Source organism: Phaethon aethereus (genome assembly GCF_964289735.1).
Source record: "Phaethon aethereus genome assembly, chromosome: 26".
Taxonomy (NCBI): Eukaryota; Metazoa; Chordata; class Aves; order Phaethontiformes; family Phaethontidae; genus Phaethon; species Phaethon aethereus.
This window is the reverse complement of record NC_138602.1, coordinates 451,708-475,364: the sequence shown is the minus strand read 5'-3', so window position 1 is coordinate 475,364 and position 23,657 is coordinate 451,708. Positions and strand designations below refer to the sequence as shown.

At 51.5% G+C, this 23,657-nt stretch overlaps 1 protein-coding gene across 1 annotated transcript; it reads left to right on the top strand.

The window, feature by feature from the left end:
- Positions 1 to 14,536: 14,536 nt before the first annotated feature.
- On the top strand, positions 14,537 to 22,074 carry LOC309413764 (butyrophilin subfamily 1 member A1-like; the record flags this gene model as incomplete). The annotated part of the gene is made up of 10 exons (XM_082010964.1): positions 14,537 to 14,621; positions 15,771 to 16,122; positions 16,680 to 16,957; positions 17,997 to 18,101; positions 18,696 to 18,716; positions 19,368 to 19,388; positions 20,027 to 20,047; positions 20,512 to 20,601; positions 21,010 to 21,042; positions 21,508 to 22,074. 10 exons carry the CDS (start codon positions 14,537 to 14,539, stop codon positions 22,023 to 22,025), a joined length of 1,524 nt encoding a protein of 507 aa, XP_081867090.1. The 3' UTR covers positions 22,026 to 22,074.
- Positions 22,075 to 23,657: the final 1,583 nt, after the last annotated feature.

The window sequence follows — 23,657 nt, the reverse complement described above, 5'->3', positions numbered from 1 at the left end:
ATCAATGTCTGTCACGTGAAACGGCCCAAAAGAGCCAGATGGCAGAATATGCCTGTCTGCAGGGACACTTTCCTATAACTAAATACCATACATGGAAAATATCTCCCTTTCTCTCTCTCTCTATATATATATCTATATATAACATTATTTTTTAATGGCCGTGCATATTGTGTTTCAGTCCTTTTGTGTTGATGTTCTAAGCTTCAGTATAGAAGCTGGCAGCCTGATCTCATTCAGAGGTTAAATCTATGCCTTTTCTCCAAATGAGCATATAAAGAAGAATTTTCATTGACCGTTCTTGAAAGTCCTCTTCTCCTTTGCACTAAATTGGTTTTGATAATCCTGCAGCAGCCTTCCCTGTTACTCTTTGGTCTCTTTCGTGGTGTTCCTGTCCTTTCTAGAAAGTTGTGTGTTTTTAATAATTATTATAATCCCAGAAGGAGTAAAATGATGTAATACTGAATGGAGACATTTTGTATTGTAAAGTACTGTAATTTTGAGAATTTCAAAATAAGTTTCAATATGAGAAAATCTTCTCCTGTGCAGACGTGATCTCACAAAATGCTTTCCTTGCAGATCCTGGCTCATCCCCAGGACTCAGATGCACTCAGCTCTCGGTATGTCTGGCAGAGGTAGATGGAGGATCTGAGGGTGGGAAGTTGTACTAGCTTGTACTAGCTAAACCCACCTTTGCTTTTAAAAGATATAGAAAGGAGCTTTTCTGACCACAAAAGGTGAGAGTTGGAGTCTCTCCTGGTGTCCTTTCACCATCTTGAGGCTGGACCTCTTGTAGTATTGGTTACACACATACCTTACGGGACAGGCCGTGCTCTGCAGCCTCTTGGCAGGATGCAGGTGGTCTCGGCTGTCTCCGTGCGCTTTATTTGCACATTCCACAGCAGCAGCCAGAGGAGCTGCTGTGATTTGGTTCATCCCTGAAAGCGCTTCCTGCTTGTTACATGTCCTTTAGTGAAATGCCCCAAGTTCACTGGTTCCCAAAGAACAGGGTCTGGGTCCCTCCTCCTGCAGGGCTGGCGTTCCCCCTCCTCCTTCATCCACTTGCGTTTCCAGCACATTCATCTAACGAACACCTCTGTCTTGGAATGCCCAATTTGCCAAGGGTCTCCCTGAGTTTGCCTCTAGTCCTTGCCTCTCTACTGCCTCCTCACCCTGCCAGACAATGCCTGTGCTTGGTGCTGTCCTCTCCTGAGCCCCATGAGTGGAGTGGGCCATAAGGACACCGGCGTTGGCGCTGCCCTGCTGAGTGCTCCAGAGGTGTGTGCAACTGCTTGGCATGAGCCTTGGCTCTCGCTCCCATGACTGTGAGGGTAGAGAGCAGGAAGGAGACAGGTTCCAAGGTGCCCATGTCCTTACAGTGGGTGGTGGTAGTCACACGCTATGTCCTTCTGCTCCTTTGCTGAACCCAAGTGGATCAGTCTGCTGCCCTGCTAGATCGAGACCTGTAATTTCTTGAATTTAAAGCACCACATGCCATTCCTCCTTCTCCCTAGCTGCAAAGCAGGATGCTTTTCCTTACGTGTCCCCTGTTTCCTGACCTTGGGCTGGAAGTCGCTGGTGGCACAAGCAGCAGGTGCCAGTGCCCGGTCTCTCCCAGTAGGATTGCTCCAGCCCTGGGGCCTGGTCTGTGTCTGCTCTCCTCCTTCATCTCCTGTCCCAGGGTTCTCATGCAACTCAGTGATACCCCAGCACATCTTGCAGCAGCCTCTCTCTGCACAGCTGTGGGCCCCTGTGGGCTGGTCGGAGCTGGTCTTTGTTCTGAGCATGAGGGTCTTGTTTGACCAGGGGGTGAATGTCTTCTGCCACAGCCAGGCTGTGCATCTCAGCTTCCCCTCTCTCTGCCAGCCTCCCTGCCTGTCTCTTCCCTTCTGCCACGTGCACCTTCCCTTTTCCCTGTTGCGCAGGGATGACTCGGCCCCCGGTGCTCGTGGAGGCCTGTAGCGCAGAGCGGGGCCTTCAGCCCAGCTGCAGTTACGGTCCCTGCACAACAGTAGCATTGTGCTTCAAATCAGCTTGCGCGGTGGAGCTCCCACACAAGTGCTGCCTCCCTCCACACACCCCTTCCCTTGGCAGCAAGTGCTGCACCACTGCTCTGTGCCTTGCCCTGGGTACCCCTTCCTTCAGTTGCGCCTCCAACAAACGCCGTGTCACCAGGACATTCCCAGTGAAGAAAAATTTGGGGGTTTAGTTTAACCTTCCTAGCCCTGGCTGTCTCCTAGGAGCCTGGTCTTGCGATGCATCCAGTTCTGGCAGGTAATGAAGGATGTGCACTCCCACACCACGTTCCCTTAGTAAGGACTTAGTGGAGCCAGTGAAACCCACTGTTGATCCAAATATGCAACTGTGAAAGCCAGAAGTCCCTGGCTGGGGGCAGCTGGCGCCTGGCCCTGTGCTGCTGTGCGGCCGTGGCTTCACTCTCAGTTTTGTTGTCTTTATCGTATTTGCCAATAATTGGAGTTGTTGCATGTGCCCCTGCAAAACCCAGTAGCGACTCATTGAGTCTTCTCCTCCTTCCCAGAGGAGATGTTCAGCTTGTGGATGTGGGAAATCAGTGTCTCTAACCCACCACGTTCCAGTGTCATGGGGAAATGGGCTGTGCAATTATGTAAATAAAAGTGAGAAAAACTTTGGGCTGTTGTGTTGTTACTGGGGCAGACAGGAGGGCCTGAAGAGCCCAGGCTGTCTCCCTGATAGTGAGCCCTGTGTGCTGGCTTGCCGGGGTGCTGTGGGCAGCTTTCTTGAGCTGGCTCCAGGATTGCTGGCAGAAGGTTTCATATTTGAGCCGAAGATGGACAAAACCCAGGGTGTTTTGTCATTCATGGGCAGGTTGCTCTTGGCTGCACACAGAAACCTCCCTGGTATGGGCCAAGAAAGGAAGTGATATTTGGGTTTTTTTGGCCTCTCCAGAGGGTGGGTGTGGGGCTGCATGGAGCAATCCTAGTGCTCCCAGTAATGCAGCCCTGCAGATGCTCCCACCGCTGTCTGCTGGTGCTGCCGGCCAGTCCAGCCCAGCCCTTCGCTCCAGGGTGCTGGGAGATGCCAGACCTGCCTGCCAGGCCGTGCTCTCGCCATCAGCCTGTGTGCTCGTCAGAGCCCTGGCATGGCCTCAGGGTACTGTGCCCGAGGCTGCAGCATGCGAGAGCTGCCGGCGGCTGCAGGGTAGAAGAGGCTGATCCACGCTCCTGGGGCGCACTGTGCAGCTGGCTCCGAGAGCCATCCAGCATCATGGCAGGGGCTGCAGGGTGGCAAGGGGCAGGACGCCTGCCCAGGGCTGGATCTGACACCTTGCGGCAATGACCCAGGCACCCACTGGTCCCTTTTCCATGGCGTGATGAGGACCCCCAGACACCTCCTGCAGTCCCAGCCCTGCCCTTAGCCGCTGGCCATGGGGTGGGCATTGAACCTGTAGTGCAAAGCCTGGTTAGAAAGGCTGCACTGCTTTTGAAGAGGCGAAACAGAAATTGTTAAACTGCATATTAAAAATGCCACTGAAGACACTGCAAAAACAATGTTCAAACATGTTTCCAAGGCCCTGGACAAGGCCATAGCCTTGGACAAGACCTGTATTTCCTGGACAAGCTGGCAAATCAAGAGGGCTCTGGGCTCCTTTATATGAAAAAAGTTTTAAAAGAGGGAGCGCCATGTTCCTGGGGAGAAGGCTCACCCCAGTCCTTTAAAAGAAAACTGCTGCAACACAGCAATCTGCCTAGGACGAGAAGAAAAAGCAGCAGCAGCAGCCAGAACAGCATAGAAGAAACAGAAAACCCAGAGAAAGAGGGCTCACTGTTAGAAAAGGAGATGCATTTTAACAGGGATGGCTTTCATTCACAGATGCTCAGAAGAACGTACCAAATCTGAGCGGGATTTGTTTGAAGCATCTCTGACACAGACCAGTGTTGAGAAAAAACTGTTTATTGAGGTGCCTCCACTGCCCATCACTGCAGCCTTTTCCTCCAGGAACAGGGAGGATCATGTAGGTCTGATCAACACCCTGCTGTACCTTTGCTGCCAGGACAGGCTCCACCTTGGTGCTGATGGGACCGCAGGCTTCATGAGTTACCTGCTGGCCTCCATGTCCAGCCACCGACTGAAGAACCTGTTAAACCTTTTCTCACCCTCCAAAACACAAAATTCTGGCGAAGAGGATCCAGGGCACCAATCTGTTGAGAAACCCAGCTCTCCTCTGGTCGCACCCTGCCTGCATCACGCTGACTAAGCTGGCTCTCAGAAAGCAATTTTCTTTTCTTGGTTGAGGTAGGTGTTCCTCACCACACAGGATAAGTCCTTTGGGGTCTTTCCCATGACAAGGAGGGTGCTCTGTGCTTCAAAGAGGCCCCTTGTGTTTCAGGATTGGTTTCGGGACTCTGCAGGTATGTGCTGATAGCTGGGATCTCTCCACAGGGCCTGGGGCTCCGGGCACCAGCCAGCTGGTCGGCACACAATTCAGACATCTCCTTGGCTATTCTCCACAGAGATGTGAGGACCAGACCCCATGGCTAGGATGGCATTAAAAGAAAAACTGGGCTAAAAGTTATGCATGTTTTCAACATCTGAGATTTCCTCTCAGATTCCAGAAACCACAGCACTGAGGAATTGCAAGTATTTTGCACAGGGCAAACAAGAAGAATAAGCTTTTCCATCTTACCCAAGCCAGTATCAAACTAAGAGATAGTCTTTATATTTTAGGATCACATGTGCTTCTTGGTTTCTTGTCTTAAACAGAGAAGGACAACAGGTGAGAGGGGGAAAAAAATCCTTGAAATAGGGCACAATCTCCAGCTGCAATGTTAGCTACCACCTCCATATAATCCTATGGAAAGAGAAGCCCAAGTATGCTCTTTTCTGGGGTGCTTCTGCCCTGGATCCGCTTGGGTAAAAAAACCAAAGCAAACAAGCAGAGGTGTCCTGCCTGGCACCAAACAGACTCTCCTTCCTAAATGTTGCAAGCAGTTTCACTGGCAGGAGTGGCCTCTGCCATCTAACGTGTTGATACTTCATTTTTAAGAGCTTTCTCTCCTGAAGTAGGCAGCCACAGACTATGAACTTGTCACGTTCAGTTCCAGCTGGGCATCTTCGTTTCCGATTCGTTTCAAACCAAGCAGGTGAAATCCCTTATCGGAGGGTCAGATGTCAGAAGGTCTCGAATCCGCACAGCCCTGGTGGATCCAGCGCCTCAGCAGCTCCATCCTGCCTCAGCACCCTGGTGTCTGCTCCCCATCCTTCCCCTTGTGGTAGCCACACACAAGTGACAAGAGTAGCATCAAGAGCCAGGTCACCTCCAAGAGCCAAGCACTCATCGCTGGGGAAAGGCAGCAGGGCAACCCCCCTCTGTCAGTGAGGACCGGGGCATCAGATCCCAGCACTGCAAACCCAGCTGGGGAACAGGACTGGAGGGGACCAAGAAGAAAAGAGAGAAATGTTTAAATAGAAGCAAACGTCCAAAGTGGTTAGGGGCAGGTGCACGCAATTTCTTTTCGCAGATGCAAACCATGACCTACAAGGAGGAAAAGGAGGAGATGTTAGAGAGTGCAGGGCTGGACCTAGACCCTAAGCAAGGAGGCACTGGCCGCTATGGATTCAAGAGGGGCCTGCAGTGAAGTCCCTCACTGACAGAGCCTGTGCCACCTCCTGCGGCACCTCAGCAGGGTTTTGTTCCTTTGCTCTAGCCTCCACTCTCTGACACGGAAAATAGTTGTTTGGGGTGACACTGGGAGAGTTTTGCTTATGTGCCTGCCCTGCTTTTAATGGTGAGGCGATAAACCCTTTCAGTGAAAGGCTTTTGGCTTGGTAATTCACTCGCCTGCCTAGTGTGCTGGGACACCCATGTGTACAGACAAGTGGTCCCTGCATCTGGGTGGCAGGGGAAGGAGCAGATTAAAGAGGCAAGGAAATCTGTTTAACTATCTTTAAATGCCCTACAAAACGGCTATAAATGACATACATGCTGATTCATGCAAATACCCACAGCACTACTGATATTTAAAGGCATGCAACCACCTGCCTGAGCTCAAAATAAATGGGGGTGGAGGGGTTAATCTGGCCTGAGAGCAATCACTCCCTAGGACTGTGGATCAGTGCAAGTGGAAACGTTGCTGGAAGATACAGCTGATCCCATGGAGACACGAGCTGCCTCTGGCTCATGGAGCATGATGAGGTACATAATGAAGGAACAGAAAGATGAAAGAACTTCATCTTTGCAACTGTATGACCCGCAAAGGCGGTAAAGGCAAGGAGGGGGAAAAAACAGACCGCTGAGTAATGCGGATGTAGGAGGAACAGGAAAAAGGGGAGCTGGTCTGTAGAACGCGAGTTTGAGGAGTGGTAGCTGGGGGACCGATGGAGGAAAATCCTGCCAAGGACAGCAGGGCTCCTGCTGGGTTAAAGTCAACCAGATCCAAACACCAGACCCCCCCTAATCTAAATGAGCGCGGGCTGGAAGGAGAGTTGGGGTTGTGGTCCCTTTTCCTCTGGCCCCGCTGCGCCACCCGCGGTCGGTCCCGCAGCGGCGGGGTCCCAGAGCCGCCCGCGGGCCGTGCAGCTGCCTGGGGGTCGGGGGTCCCCAGGCCCCCCCGGGCCGCCGCCGCCTGGGGCTCGTCCCGGCAGCCGCGCGCGCTCCGTTCCCGATACCGAAGGCGGAACAGCCCGAGCGCCTCTGCCCAGCGCCCGCCGCCCCGCCCCGGCCATGGCGGCAGCCGAGGAGGTCCGGGAGGAGGCGATTTGCTCCGTTTGCCTGGACTTGTTCTGCGCTCCGGTGATGCTGGACTGCGGGCACAACTTCTGCCGAGCCTGCATCGCCCTGTGCTGGGCCCAGGCCGCCGCCCCCGCCTGCCCCCCGGTGCCGGGAGACCTTCCCCGGCCGCAGCCTCCGGCCCAGCCGGCCGCTGGGTAACGTCGCCGAGAGGCTGAGGCGGCCGCGCCGCCCGGGGGGGCAGTGAGGCTGCCGGGGCTGCCGTTCCGGGCGAGCGGCCTCCTATCATGGCGGGCGGGGGCTGGGCCGCAGGCCGCCCGCAGCCCCGGCGCGGCGTAGCTCTTTGCGGCTGCCTGCTCGCAGCTGTCTGAGGCGTTCTTCGCAAATGCGATGGTTTTACACCGCTGTCGGAAAGCTTTCCAGTCTGTGGTTTGCAAAAGCCTGTGCTCCCTGCAAGGAGGCACCGCTGTAACTGCACCCTTGACTGTGCCGTTGTTGTTGTTTTTTTTAACCAATGTCTTCCTGTTGCTGCAGTTTCCCTTTTCCATGCTTTGTGGCTCGCCATAATATTCATCAACTTTTCATAAGGGTAATTGGGAGTCTGTCCTCAGTACTGTGTTGTGCAGTTTGTATATATGACACTAATTTCCTGCCCTGCTGGGCCCTCCAGTGTTCCTTGGCGTGTTGCTGCCCTCCAGACCAGAGCGGTATGGCGACTGTAATCTGCCTCTAATATAATTTTGTCTTTTGGCATCTGACTCCATGGAGATTCTATCCAGGCAGGTGGGTTGTGGTTCAGCTCCAGCTGCCAGTGCTGAGCGCCTCACTTGCACCAGTCCCCCCAGTAGCTGGTTTTGGGGACGCACACCCTCCCAGACCCAGTGGCTGGCATTGAGGACCCCCACCTGCTCCAGCAGCTGCAGTGAGACCACACTGACTCCAGGAGCTGAGACCACAGGTGCCTGCAACCCGCATCTGACTGCAGTAGCTGCCACCAAATCCACTCGTGCTGCTCCCCCGAGTAACTGACACTTCACCCTTGCAACAACCTCTGGAAAGGGGTGTTGTGAAAAAGCATCTGTGAAAGTCATTGCTTGCTCAAGGGTGAAGCCCACCCCTTCTTCCTCTTTGGCCAGAAGTGCATGGTGACCGTGCTGGGTTTGGCTGTGGTGCTGCTGCAGGGCTTGATTCTAGCTCTTCCCAGACACATACCCAGTTGCCTTCATGCTCTGGCTGTGGGATCTTGCCTTCCTCCTAGTGTGCTCATGGAAATGCAGAGCCATGGCCCCAGCAGGGTTAAGCTTTCCCTCTTCCTGCACAGGCACAACGTCAGCATTGGCACCAGGAGCTGAGGATGTGCTGGCGCCGAGGTGTGGGCAGCCACCTGGAGACCTTATCCATTCCTGCTGGGATTTGCCCCTCTTCTGTGCTCTGTCAGGAGCATGAGTTTTGAGATTGGCTCCTTGGGTGGTCCCCTGGGTTACTTTGCTGGATTGCTGGTCCCACAGATGTGCAGAGTACAATAGGATGTCATCTGTCCCCATACAGTTCCAGAGAAATTGGTGAGCCCATGCCCTAATACCAGATCAGGATATCTGTGCCTGACCTGGTGCTGCAACTCTTTCCAGCTACTGGAATAGATCAAGGAGACCAATGCTTTTGCCCATGCCCAGCTGCCACCACAACGGTGACAACTGAATTGGCACTAAGAGGGTCCAACCAGCAATGTGGCTGGAGAAGATGAAATCTAGACTGGACCCAGGTGATGTTCCCTTTTGCCTACATTCACATTTTCCTCTCCTAAGAGCAGGAGTTAGCAGGAGAGGACAAAGCAAGGTCCCTGGGAGTGGGGACCCCCCACACCTTTTCCAGGTTTAGCATGTCCTTTGAACGTTATTTCCCAAAAATACCAGTTCTCTGGAGCAGATCTACAGCTGGGAGGCATGTCCTCTGAGAAGCGGCTGATCACTCTGGTTTTGTCTTTTTTGGAGAAAAGGATGCTGAGGGGTGACCTCGTTGCTCTCTGCAGCTTCCTGAGGAGGGGATGTGGAGAGGGAGGCGCGGCTCTCTCCTCCCTGGGATCCAGGGACAGGATGCCTGGGAATGGTTCAAAGCTGCGCCAGAGGAGGTTGTGCCGGTTTTGGATGGGGAAGAGTTAATTTTCTTCATAGTAGCTAGTATGGGGCTACGTTTTGGATTTGTGCCGGAGGCAGTGTTGGTAATACAGGGCTGTTTTTGTGACTGCTGAGCCGTGCTGACGCAGAGCCAAGGCCTTTTCTGCTTCTCACCCCACCCCACCAGCAAGTAGGCTGGGGGTGTGCAAAAAGCTGGGAGGAAACAGCCAAGACAGCTGACCCCAACTGACCACAGGGATGTTCCATACAATATGACATCATGCTCAGCATATAAAGCTGGGGGGAGAAGGAGGAATGGGGGACATTTGGAGTGATGGCGTTTCTCTTCCCAAGTAACCGACGTGTGACGTTACGTTCAGCCCTGCTTCCCCGGAGATGGCTGAACCCCTGCCTGCCGGTGGGAAGTGGTGAATGGATTCCTTGTTTTGCTTTGCTCGTGTGTGTGGCTTTTGCTTTACTTATTAAACTGTCTTTATCTCAACCCATGATTTTCTCACTTCTTCTGGTTCTCTCCCCCATCCCACTGTGGGGGAGTGAGCGAGTGGCTGCGTGGGGCTTAGTTGCCGGTTGGGGTTAAACCATGACAGAGGTTCAGACTAGACAGTAGGAAGAACTCCTTTACCGAGAGGATGTTCAAACACTGGAACTGGCTTCCTCGAGAGGTGGTCAATGCCCCAAGCCTGTCAGTGTTTGAGAGGCATTTGGACAATGCCCTTAATAACGAGCTTTAACTTTTGGTCAGCCCTGAAGTGGTCAGGCAGCTGGACTAGATGATTGTTGTAGGTCCCTTCCACCTGAACTAGTCTAGTCTATGTGAGGAAAAGGAGACCTTGACGGAGGGAGATCAGGGAATGGCAGATCTGTGGGAACTGGCTTGTCCCTGGATTTCAGACACTTCTCAATTTCTTGCTTACCTTCCTTGGCTGTCGCTATAGCTTTTACTAGTGCTCTGCTGTAAGAAATGTGCTTAATGCACATGTCAGTGAGAACTGGAAATAAGGCAAGGAGAGGCTTTAAAATGTACGGAGAAGATAAGTGTTATCATGAGCTCCAGCATCTAGCTATGTTTTTGCGGCTTGTTTTTTTTAACTTAATGATTAAGCTTAATTGAAAAAAATCCAGGGACGCTACTCCAGCACCTTTTAAAGAGTTTGAACCTGCTATATTTTTCATGGCCTTATACAGCTCTGCAGTGCCCCAGCACTTGATGCCACTTCTCTGCCCTAGGGCCATCTGGCACCAAGCTCTTCCATGCACCGAACCTCGGTGCTCCCCATTGTCTCTGCAGTCCCAGCTGTGGGGTGGAGGGGATGAAGGAGACTCACTGCTGGTGTCCATATCCAGGACCTGCCGGTCCTCCCACTTGGTGATGAGAGGAGCCATGTGAGGAGAAACCAGCAAGATGTAGGACTCCCCCCCCCGCAGTTCCTGGCACCGAGACCCAAGATGATGGTGTTCGTCTTTCTAGTCTCCCCTCTGCCACCTACGCACCCTCCATGTCAGGAGCACAGCTTGAGCCACGAGTCCATTCCCACCCAGAGCCATGGGCGTAGCATCTCCCCGGGACATGAAGCCAGGCAGAAAGCAAAGATTGGGGCTTCGTTTTCAGCATCAGCAAATGCCACCTGCCTGTCTGTAAAGTCCAGGCAGATCTGGATGGCCTTGGGGAGGCAGGCAAGGCGCAGGGGCGTCCAGTCAGGGTCGGTAAAAGCATGGTATTGTCCAAACCACTGCCCCACAGCCCAGATCCCCTCCTGGGGGGTAAAATTGAGGACCCCCTTCCTCCTGACAGACTCTTGGGCCACACCCGCAGCCCACCAGGCCCCCCCCCCGGCCACCTCCACCACCCAGCACTGCCTCCCTGTGGCGAAGCCCTGGCTGCCCAGCACGCATGGCTCTGTGTCGAACCGCTCAGGATTGTTGGGCAGCGAGATCCACGCGTCTCCCCGTCTCACGCCTCTCTGGTCACCAGCCAGGATGAGGAAGGGGTTGGCAGTGTCTGGGTCCAGGGTCACATCGGCTGGGGACAGAAGAGGAGAAGCTGCTCAGGACAGGCAGCCCCAAGGGTGCATCAGGGCTACACACATCCCAGCAAGAGAAGGGACAAGGTGATTTCCTTTCCCCTGCCCAGAGATGTCCAGCATGGGGTGGGAAGTCCCCTTGTGCTGGGCTGTCCCAACGTCAGTGCTGCCCTGATCCTGCCCCTGCTCCTGATCCAGGAGCTTCCATGCAATCCATAGCCAAGGAGACCCCAATTTCCCAGAGGAGGATGCACCTGAGTGGATGGGTGCACATCTGCTGTGCAGACACCTGGACCTGAACCTGGGTGTCTCTAGTGCTGCAAGAGTGAAACAGGCACATCTAGGTACAAACCAGTGCAACAGACATTACCCCGGGACCCCAAATTCCTGTTTCATTCTGTGAGTGATGGAGGGAGCCAAGGATGGCAGCTCAGGTGTCTTTCGTGTTGGTAGTGGATCTACAGCACGAGGAAGTCATCTGGGGACGTTGCAGCCACCAGGTCTCAACCCCATGACAAGCCTAGGCTGGGGCAAGCCCCAGGTTCTTTGACCCTAAATAGCTCTTCCACAGCAGAAGCAGGGTGCATTTTTCTCCTCAACAGAGGACAGTTCCCCCTCCTTTTCCCTTCTAAAAACTCACCTCTTCCACTCATCTCTTCCACCTGATTGGCCAGGGTCTTCCTCCCTTCTCTCTCTGTCCTGGATGCCAGCATGTCTGCAGAAAATCAACAGGAGGGGAGGCGGGGTTCCCTGTTGAAAGTGGAAATTGCAAGACTCAGACACCACCTAAAGATTATAAAAAAGCAGAAGGAATGATGGAAAAGTCACAGCGTTCAGGCACTTTTTAGACAGCCAGCACTCACCTTCAGGCTGACTCCAGGAAGGGAGGTTTTGGATGGGTCTGAAGGTCTTCAGCCTGCTCTCTACTCCCTCGTCACCTCATGGCTGGCCTGGGTTTGCACAGCATTTCCAGGTTGTTTGAACAGATCAAAGTCCAGAGGGCTGGTTGGCCTGAAGAGCACAGCTGGGAGTCCGGCACCTTCGCCTCTCTGTGGGAGACCACACCACTGGGGCTTTCACCTCCCCGCCTCTTGGCAACCACCTCCCATGCCCTGAAACTGCTGGCAGGCCTGTGACCTCATCTAACACTTGAACTTGGGAGTTCGCTGCTCCCATTCCTGCAGTGCCCCTGTCCTGTTTGCATCACAGGATCTGCCACATCTTCCCTCCCTTTGGCCAGCTGTGGGTGGGTGATAAGAGGCTGCTGCACCACTGGAGGAGGCTGTTATCTTCCTGTGGCAGGATGCTCAGAGACCTCCTGGGTCAGCGGCACCATGTGCAGCTCCAGCCCAGTGGGGTGTGACGTGGGAACACCAGCCACAGACCGGTGGCTATGCTCTGGGTGTCCAGGCTGCGTACCGTGGTGAGGGGAGAGGTCTAGCTCCTTACAGGCACTGCTTGCCCAGACTTGTCATGCTGCCCATGGGTTTCAGAGTGGAGATGTTTGCAGGGCATGTGTTGCTTCGTTTGCTCAACTGATAAATGGGGGACAGCGGGTGCTGGGCTTTGCATCCCACCTCTCTGTTCTCCAGGCAGCTTTTCCTGTGCGCAGGGGCGATGGCCTCACCCCTGCTCGTAGGGAACTTGGGAGGTGGCACCCACTCTGCTTTGCCACACCACTCTGAAAGCCACCAGCTGTGCACAAAATAAAGCAGAGTACAAGGGGACCTGCTGCCAGATGGCTCTGCTGCCCGGCTCTGGGACAGGGGCGCAGGAAGGCAGGACTGGGGTGGAGCAGCTCGGTAGGGACTATCCAGCCAGGGACTGCTGTCACGTGGCGGCATGGGCATGGGACGGGGTGGGCCGCTGCTGACCCTCCATCTGCAGGGTCAACCAGCAATGAAGTTAAACGTGTGGACCCGCTGCTTGCCTGACCCCCCCTCCAGACTCCGACTCACCAGCCAGCCAGGCGCACTGACTGGCTCTGTTTTACCCATGACCGGGCCCTTTTATACCCCTTTCTGCCTGTCCTCCACCTTGTCCTCCCTGATTCCCTTCTGCTGCACATGCCTGTAGCTGTTCACATACTTCCGCTGACACCCCCCGGTGGCTGGGACCCCCAGCTTTGCATCCTTACAGTCAGAAGAGCCAGGCTGGCCCTGCCTGAAATGATGCCTGCAGATTTGTGATAGCCCAGCAATTAGCACCAGTGATGAGGTTGGTTTATTATACTTATCTCCGCTATCATTTTTTGGCCAGGTCTGTGTCTCTGTATGCTTCATTTATTGCCTCCCTCTTTTCCTTGTCATCCCTTTTGGCAAGGTCTCTGATCAGGTCCCTTTACCCAGGCAGATGCTCTCAGCTCCCGTGTGCTCCTGGCTGGGGATGGGAGGGTGCCGGCCGCGCCTGGGCTGAGCACCCGTGGGGGCTGTCTTCGTGACACATCCCAGGGCAGCAGCTTTCCCCGAACATCCTCGATGGACTCGCCTCTTGGCTGGGGGAGGGGGAATTGCTTTTAAGCAATTTTTAAGCTAGTACTGGGCTTTCCTCCCAACCGTGCGCTGCCTCTGGGTGTGAATCCTGGCTCCGTCACCTCCCTCCATCCCACTGCTGCCTCCGGGCTCTTCCCGGGGGACGTGCAAACCACTGCCGCTATCCATCCCCTCCCCAGTCCGGGGACGGCCGCGGGAGAAGGGTGCAATACGCAGCTGTGGAGAGTCCCTGCAGGGACGTGCCTGTAGATGTTGCCAGAAGAGCATTTCCGGAGCAAAAGCATTGCAAAAAAAACCCCAAATCACTCAGTGACTTTCATTTTTGAGCAGAGGCAGTGCAGGAGGAAATGGGTGGTAGGCTGGGACGCAGAGTGACGTTTTTGTTTGGTTTTTGGACACGGAAACGCTTAGCTCAGATGTGCCGGGTGACAGCCGAGCAGCTCCTGCCCCGGGCCCACGAAAGAGCTCGGGGCCTCCAGGTACGTGGCGTCTCTCGGAAAGCTGCAGATTGAAATGGCTTTCTGCCATCTGCCAAAACTGGCCACAGTTTTTACCTCTTCTTAACAAAGCTGGGACTAAGCCTGCGAGTGATAAGAGGGTTCAGGGGGGTTCAGAGCAGGGCCGGGTCCCATCTTGGCTGGGTTTTGAATGAGTGTTTTCATTATTTTGCTTTCCCTGGTCTGAGACCGCTTCCTGCCCCCAGTGTGGTGGCAGGGGATGTGCTGCAACTCAGTCCCAAATTTGTCCCAGAGGAGGAACATGCAGCCCCAGTTCTACATGCATTCCATCTGGGTTTCTCCTCCTCATCCTGCGCCTTTCCATCTCTTTCTTAGGGCAGGATAAGAAAAGCAAGGGCTCCATATTAAAACAGCTGCCACTTTTTAGTGGAATTGGAGATGTTGCACGTTGTCCTTTTTTTCCCTGTGGGAAATTCCTATAACTTTTTTATACCAGTTAGGTATTTTGTATGAAAAGCACCAGGCAAAGTCAGGCTGATGGTGGAAAATCGATTTCAACCTTCGGCATCTGAGGCTCTTCCCTAGACGTTATAAAAAGGGGCTGCATCAGCAATAAACCCCTTTAAATGTGAATTCTGCCTTTTATTTTGTATTCCCTTGTTTCTCCTCCCTTTTGCCCTTTCCCTTTTCTTCCCCATCTCCAGGTTGTGCAGCAGCGAAGAGGATGCTCTCCAGTTTCCATCCCCGCTGCTCTCTGCCGGCTTTTATCATTTTTGGTTTAGTTTTCCAAGCTCACGAGCTGAAGTCAGGTAGGGATCCCCCCGGCCCTTGCTGATCCCTGTGGCATTGCTTCCAGCCTGAGTATCTTCCCGGCTGCCAGTGCAGCTACTCCCCATGAATGGCAGAGCACAGAGCAGGGTCAGGCCCTTTGCCGTAAACCTTGTCCACTTCTGAAAGCACCAGCATCCCTCTGCATCCTGGGTTATCCCTCTGCATCCTGGGTTATCCCTCTGCATCCGGGGTTATCCCTCTGGCCACGTCAGCGCAGGCAATTCGCACAACCTTGCTGAACTCAGGTGGAGATTAGACGATGCTGATGAGTTGATTATAGTTTGCTGCCGTTTCCCTCCCTGCTTTCCCTGTTCCCAGCATGTTCCCAGCATGTTCCCAGCACATTCCCAGTACATTCCCAACATGTCATCGCTTCAATGGACCCTTTGCAGAACCAATTCAATAAAGGGGAAAAAGAAAAAAATCTTTTAAAAAATATTCTGGGCTTTTTTTCTGTTAGATTGCTGACCTGAAGCAACTTCTTCAAGGCAGACCTGGTAAAAGGATGCAGCACAACAGTTGACTTGAAAGTTACCTTGCCAAAAAAAAAGTTAATTTCCTTTTGTTTTCCTTCAACCAGAAATCACTTTCTCTGTAACTTGAGTGACCAGCTTATTAATAAGCTTTTTTAAAAAATTTCCAAAGATGTCTAGAGCACCTGAGACATTTTTATTTTCTCTTGTAATAGGTATGAATAGCTGAGGATATTTGAGTTTTGTTTGTACCCAAGTTGCCTGCTTTCTCCAGCCAACCACCCAGAAACCTTCCAGCCATTTCCTTCCTTCTCTATTCTGCTTTGTCCCCTCCCTGAGCAGCATGGGCAGCACTTGTCCCCATGAGAACAAATAATCTTTTAGGAATCTGAAGAACTTTCACAGCAGCGCAGGACAGGGAAGCAGAGGGACAGGCGGTGGCCTCACCCCATCCCACTTACCGTGCTGCATGGCAGAGGTCCCTCTCCCAACCCTCCCCTCAATGCCGCGTCCCCCCAGCGCGGTTACACTCCCAACGCAATGGCACAGCGCGACAGCACACGAACCATGCGAAGCAGCATCTGCTGGTTTTCCAAGTTCAGTCAACACAGCAAACTCATGGTTATTTCTTCTTCCTCTGGGCGTTTCTCCCAGCTCCGCTCAATGTGACGGGACCCCCTGGCCCCATCACCGTGGCTGTGGGGAAGGACGTGGTGTTGCCCTGCTGCTTCTCCCCAGAGCAGAGAGTTGGGGACACGGAGGTGATCTGGTTTCGGGAACACTTCTCACCCTTTGTGCATCGCTACAAGGGGGGCCAGGACCAGTACGGGGAGCAGATGCTCCAATACCAAGGGCGTACCGAGCTGCTGAAGGACGGCCTCGCCAAGGGCAGCGTGGACTTGAAAATTTTCCATGTCCAGCTATCTGACAGAGGGAATTACACCTGCTTTGTTCGCCGTGACTCGGATTATGATGAGGCTGTGGTGGAGCTGAAGGTGACAGGTCTGTAGGCCGTGTCCCCAGTACCTCTGATTTACTTGCTCGTAACCAGCGCTCTTCTTCCCTGCCCTTCTTCCCAGAAGCAATTTTAGGTGGCTGCTTTAGAAAGAGGGTTTTATTAAGTCCTCGTGTTGAAAATACCAAGAACTTCTCAGAGAGGTAAAATTGCTTACCAAGCAGCCGTAAGGAGCTTGTGAGATACTCTATACCTACCTCAGAAATGTTCTTGATATTGTTTTCTTCATATAAGTGGGTGTAAGAAAAAAATTGGCATTGGGTAATATAGTAAGAATGTCTTGGTTTGTGTCTTGGATACTTTAATATCCAGGCCTGCAGATTATTTTGCTGCAGTAGTAGCCTCCAGAGCAGACCTTTGAGTTAAATGAAAAAGACTGCAAGAAATGTCATGACTCCAGATGACACTTGTCTTGAAAAAACCCTGGGATTTGTCTGCGTCAAAGTTCATCCCTTTTTGTCAGGGAGAGGAACAGCCAGGGCACCTTATTCCCCCAATATCTGGCACCCCGCAGGATCACCCTGGGGTCTCTCTTTTCCCACAGCCAGCGGCTCTGCCCCGCTCGTCGCGCTGGAGCACTACCAGGACGGGGGGATCCGGGTGGCCTGTCGCTCGGCTGGCTGGTACCCGCAGCCCCAGGTGCTGTGGGAGGATCCCCACGGGCAGCATCTCCCATCCCTTTTGGAAAGCGTTACCCAGGATGAGAGCAGCCTCTTTGCAGTGGAAAGCAGCATAATCATCACCAAGGGTGCAAACCAGAAATTCTCCTGCTTGGTCCGACATGCCCCGCACAGCCAGGAACAGGGATCAGCTTTTTATATAGCAGGTGAGCAGAGGATGAGGGCATCGCCCTGCTGATGTTCCCGATGGAGCTGTGCTCGGAAAGTGCCACAGTGGAAAATCTCAGGTGCCTTTTGCAGGCTGTGTGCTCAGTGCAGCGAGTGTATTTTATTTTGCATGCTGCGTGTGCAAACAGCTGCGGCTTTCGGCAGCGTTTGTGCAGGCGTGCTGCCAAAATTCACCAGTTCTGTCTTGAAGTGGGGGTTTAGGGGAGGAAAAAGACACCCCTCATTGTAGTAGAGTTTCTACAGACACCTGGGCTAAATACAAACATTCGTAACACTGGAACAAAACGAAAAGGAGAAACCAACCCATGCTCTTAGTCTCTCCTGCTGTGAAATCCTGTTCTCCTGGTTTGGTATGAGGAATAAATCATCGTGTCTTGTTTTAGCATCTGCATATATTGCATATATTTTCATTTTTTCCTTGTCACACAGAAAAGCTCCTTTTTACTGGAAGACTGATTTGAGGCAGGGAATACATCAGAACGGAGATGCAATGGTGAACTGGATTAGCCATACACCAAACCGCACCGCAGTGTCACGTGCTTTTCAGCTGCGTCCTTTTCCTTCTGGGAATGAACCATTTTGGGAGACTTTTATTTCCCTGGAGGCCCATACCTTTCTCCTGGTGGTACTGCTCTGCACTGGAGTGTTGCTGTTGGTGCATATGTTACCCTGTTTCTGGTCCTATGTTGCCTAACGAAATTTAAGGTTTTTTTTTCCAAAGAGGAAGAAAGCATGATTTAACTAGAAATTATTTGGTTAGACATCCGTTTTCCCTTCAAAAATCCCCACCAATGTATGCAGCCAAAACATCATCAGCCTCAGACAAGTGCTAAATTGCCCAAATGAATTTTTTTTTAAATATTATTTTTTGTCAGTTTGAGGAGTACAGTCAGGAGCTGATTTTCACCCTTGATGGGATTCAGACCTCTTTGGATAAGCTTGTATGAAATGGAAATAATCTACTTCCTGTTGCTGCTTCCAGACTTGCCTAACCCCTTTGGGGATTTTATTTTTCAGATCCCTTTTTCCAAAACGCCCATCCTTGGATGACCGCCCTGGGCGTGGTCGTGGTTGCTGTGGTTGCTCTCATTATTATTGCTGTTTATCTATTTAAAATTAAAGGTATCATCCTGGGGTTTGGGAAGGGGCTGGGCAGCTGCCCTATATAGCCACCTCTGGTTTTGTCAGACGAGTGGGTTTGAGAAATGCCAGGATGGTCCTGGAGTCTTGTCTCGGTGTCTTGGACACACGTACGGTGCCAGGGAACTTAAAGGCCCAGGGATTTAATTTCTGGTAAGAAAAGAAAGGTTGTTTCTCCAACAAAAAGGCTAGCAAAGAAGGAAGCAGGTATTAGAGCAGCATGAGCCAGCTGTTCCTTTGCGCCCGCCGAGGGTGGATTCTGCCTGCAAAAATGGAGCAATAATTTGCCTGGCCCTGCAAAAAAAAACCCTGGCACTCTTGGGGGCTGGCAGGGCTTCATTTCCTTCTGAAAGACCCCCCTGCGATTAAATAATACACGGGAATAAAGGAAACTGAAATCCTCAGTTTCTTACCAAAAGGAGATGGAGCCAGTGGGTCGTGCAGGCGCTGCACGCACGACCAGATCCCATGGCCTTCCTGCCTTGCAAATGGCTGTAATTCCTACTATGGTTTAATCGGTGCTCTTTGGAAGCAATGACTTTTTAAATTATTTACATTTCTTTCTTTCGTTCACAGGAAAGCATGAGAGAAAAATAGGTAAGCTTTACTTTCCATTTCCCAGAAACTGGAGAATTCCCTCAAGTGGAAGAATTCATGGGGCACGTTTTGGGGGATATGGGGGAAGGAAGTGGTTTGGCTAGAGACTATAGAAAACTGTGAAATTAAGTTATGAAATGATGAAATGATGTTGTAATTGTAAGGAAACTCTTTGCAGAACCAAAGAAATCATGAACAGATGTTGTATCAACAGTGAACTTTGCTTTTCAAAGAGCTCTCAAGGTTCTTCCCAAAGGTGGAGGAAACTTTGGAGTAGCACATTTCATTTTGCAGGGGTCTCAGCTTTGTGTCGGCACTAAAGAATCACAGGGGCAGGATGGTTAGGTAGCACTGAAGGTGAAATTTAACCCCATGCTCCTCCTTGTCGATGCAAACCTGCCCCTTCACCGCTGCTCTGGAGCTGGAGCCCTTGCTCAGGTCTCCAGCAGCGCAGCACTGGCCTCTGCCCAAGGTGGGTTCAGGGAGGGTGGGCAAGATCTCCGAAAGTCTTGAGAAGAAAGGTCTTGAGGAGCTCCTGGGCTGAAGCTTTTGCATCATAAGCAATTTCAGCCTCCTCTCTGCACCAACAAGTGTACTGGGGAAAAAGGAATCGGCTCTGGCAGTGATGCTCTCTTCTGGTTTGCTTTTCAGCGATGCAAGAGGCAACACTGCGTAAGTCTCACCTCCTGTCCTCCCGGTGAAATCCTCTGTGAAAACTCTCAGACTTTTTTATTCATCCTCTCATTCTGTCTGAATGTTCTTTCCAGGCAGATACTATAATTCCTCCTTCCCTGACCCCTAATAATATGAAAATTCACTCTGAAATCTCATTAGGATTTTTTCCCTGAGTGGCTGTCAGTGCTTTCTTAACACTCTCATTTAGTAATGAAGTAGTACTGAAAAGTTACTAGTTTTTAGGAGGAGATTATAGAAGCCTAAGCTGCTGAATATTTTCTTATAAAAACATTGATTGATTACCAAGAAATTAAAACAAAAACAAAAAACAAAACCTACTTAAAGAGCATATATTTTTGTTTGCTTGCGGCTCATAGAATTGCCAAGAAATAGTCCTTTTGCTATTAAAAATAAGCTCTTGCTAAATTGGTGCTAATGCGGGGGGAATAAATGATGGGGAAAATAGATACAGGTCAGCTCACTCAGGAATCGTGAGCATCCTTGCAATCAGAGTATAAATCAGTGCATCTGCCCCCTTCATCACAGCCTCTTCTCACCTGTGTGATGCTGTAGCTGGGGTCCCAGGGAAGGGATTGTGTCAAATAGTAACTCGTGTGTGTTTCTTTCTTGTTTAGGGGACCGTGATGCAGAAATTGGTGAGTCTCCTCTTCCTTACAAAGGATTTTTTACAGAGTCTGTATGGGGTGGTGCTTTTTTTTAAATTTCATTTTAACTTTTAAAGTGTCAAGTGAACCAAAAAGTGGTTGGGGGATAAGGCAGAAAGGAGAGAGTAAATTTAAGAATCAAAAAATTAAAGATCATTGAAGATGGTGTCTCGGGTTGGGGATGGATGACTGCAGCACTGGCACAGGCAGGTGAGAGTGCCCTGCTACAGGTCCCCTTGTAGGTGAGGGACCTCCCAGAGACCTCTTTCTGCCCCAGATTTGAGCAGGACCTGCACCATCACCTGCAGAACTCCAGGCTGGGGGAGGGAGAGAGCTTTGCATTGCCAGACATTGGCAGAAACCTTCCCTCCTGCATGTGCAGGTGGTGATGGGAAAGGCTATATCCAAATCAATGCCCTGCAACCCATTTTGTGCTGACTTACCTTCTTTTTCAGAGAAACAAGCTGAAGAACTTGGTGAGTCTTGTTCTTGTTCCTATGTGGGAGACTTTTCATTTGGGCCATTTTCCCATTTGGGTTTTGCATGTATGCCCTGGTTTTGGTTTTCCTTTGGGGAAAGGAAGAGGTAGAAGATACAGAACTCATTTCAGAAATGTTATTTTCCTTTGTTCTCTGTGTTTTTAAGCTATTCCCTGTAATCTTTCTATACTAAAAAGAAAATTCTTTTCAGTTTTCAAAGAAAGTACAAACAGACCATAAATACATGTCTGAATCAGCATGATTATATTTGTAGTAAATGGATGGAGCCCTTTTGAGTAGCTAGACATTGAAGTTCTGAAGCTACATGCTGTGAGACAACTTTTTCACAAATATAGCAACAATTCAGAAAATGTGCAGCTACGCTGGCATATCATTATCCTGAGCTAATCCAGTACAACTGTGTTCAGATTATCTCTCAGCTGTGTGTTGTTGTTTGTTTTGTTTTGTTTATAGCATGGAGAAGATATACAGTGCCAATAGAAGAAGGTAATTAAAGTTTGGTCTTTCAGGGTGCCGAATCATCACCGCTTTAATCTCCCTTCCTGGCAGTTCCCCTCCCGCAGTGATGCTAGTGGGACCAGGGACGCCTCTGCCAGCACCCACCTCACAAGAGGAGGTGTGACACCCAGACCTCTTGTTCAGTTGGTGCATGCCACAGTTTCAGGCAGATCTGGAGAGTCCTGATCCTAAGTGAGCAGTGCTGGCCATGTTTTAGAGACATGGGGACTTCTACAGCCCAGAGGTCTGCTGGCAATCCTCGTCCCTCCCTGCCTGATGTCGTCTCTCAGCTTCGTTTTCTGTTCCTTGCACTAATATTGTTACCTTGTGCAGCTTCCCATGCCGCAGTCTGCCAGCTATTGCTTTCACTCTCCTCCTTCCTTATGCAGTCCCAGCAAAGATCTCTCCTGGCGTGAGCTCTGCCCTGATGTATTGACTCCATCTTTCCTGCAGTGAACGTGGTTCTGGATCCAGACACAGCCCACTGTGACCTCGTCCTGTCTGACGACTGCAAAAGCGTGAAACGAGAAGACACGCGGCAGGACATCCCTGACATCCCCGAGAGATTTAAACCGTGGCGCTGTGTCCTGGGCTGTGAAGGCTTCACCTCGGGGAGATACTACTGGGAGGTGGAGGTGGTGGATGGAGGAGGATGGACTGTGGGAGTCTCTAGAAAAGATGTGAAAAGGAAGGGTGAGATTGAGTTTAAACCAGAGGAGGGCATCTGGGCAGTGGGGCAGTGGGCAGGGCATTTCCAAGCTCTCACATCCCCTGATCGCACTCTCCTTCCTGAAATCCAGACTCCCAAGCGGATCCGAGTCTCTCTGGATTATGAACAGGGGCGAGTGGCATTTTTTAGTGTCGACGAGGAGATTCCCATCTTCACATTTCCACAGGCATCATTTGAGGGGATAAGTGTCCACCCTTGGGTCTGGCTGGGTCCTGGGACGTGGCTCAAAATGTGTCCCTGATGAAGGGGAGGAAGTAAAAGAAGCCTCTTTTAGGGGACCTCAGGAGTTCAGACTCACAGAAAGATTTAGGTTGGAAGGAACTTGTGGAGGTTTCTGTTGCAGCCACCTGCTCACAGCAGGGCTAACCTCAAAGCTGCCCTAGGTGTCTTTGGACCTTGTTCAGCTGAATTGTGTAGCATCTCCAAAGATGGAGATCTTGTTACCTCTCTGGACCTCTGTCCCGGTGCTGCACCTCTCTCAAGGGGAAGAATTAACCCTTTATGTTTGGTCAGAGTTTCCCCAGTTGCAATTTGTGAGTGTAGTCTTTCAGCCTCACTTTCTTACCTGTTGAACGACACTTCCACTGAAAAAATACTCCCGCAGCAAGGATCACTTTTTAGATCTATGGAATAAAGTTCCTTCAGTGGGATTTGTCTGCATGTGTGTCAGCACCAAATGTCTGTGTCTGAGATGTTGTCTCCATCTCCTTTTAGCCTGTGAGGAGTTGCAGGCACTTTTGAGAAAAGGTGCATCCTGCAGAAGACAATGAAGACATGTCAGGGGGATCAGTCCATGGCTGTGCTTGTCCCCATGCCTGCAGCACAAGCCCAGGTGACAAGCTCACCTATGGCTTGGAGACATCTAACACTTTGGTCGCTCGTTCTGGGGGAGGAAAAGCTGCTTTTGCTTACAGTGCTGAGGAGCCTGGAACAGGCTCAGAATGTCCCATGTGGGCTGAAATGAAGCTGGAGGAAACCAAAAATTCATATGAAGGGCATCTTGTATTAAGACATGTTTTCAGGCAACTCCAGATTATTTTGCTGTAGTGGAAACTGCCACCTACAAGGAGAGGATAAAAGTACGTGTGTCCTCTGAGGCCAGATATGCTTTTCACAGAATCACTAAGGTTGGAAAGGACCTTCAAGATCATCAAGTCCAACCATTAACCCAACACCACCATGCCCACTAAACCATGTCCTGAAGCACCGTGTCCACACGTTTTTTGAACACTTCCAGAGACGGCGACTCCACCACCTCCCTGGGCAGCCCGTGCCAATGCTTGACCACTCTCTCGGTGAAGGAATTTTATATATAAATACCCAATCTAAACCTCCCCTGGCACAACTTGAGGCCATTTCCTCTTGTCCTATCACTAGTTAGTTGGGAGAAGAAACCAACACCCACCTCACCACAATCCCCTTTCATGTAGTTGTAGAGAGCGATGAGGTCTCCCCTCAGGCTCCTCTTCTCCAGACTAAACAATCCCAGTTCCCTCAGCCGCTCCTCATCACACTTGTGCTCCAGCCCCCTCATCAGCTTTGTTGCCCTTCTCTGGACATGCTCCAGCACCTCAACGTCCTTCTTGTAGTGAGGGGCCCAAAACTGAACACAGGATTCAAGGTGTGGCCTCACCAGTGCTGAGTACAGGGGCATGATCACTTCCCTACTCCTGCTGGCCACACTATTTCTGATACAAACCAGGATGCTGTTGGCCTTCTTGGCCATCTGGGCACACTGCTGGCTCATATTCAGCCGGTTGCCAAGCAGCATCCCCAGATCCTTCTCGGCCAGACAGCTCTCCAGCCACTCCTCTCCAAGCCTGTAGTGTTGCATGGGGTTGTTGTGACCAAAATGCAGGACCTGGCACTTGGC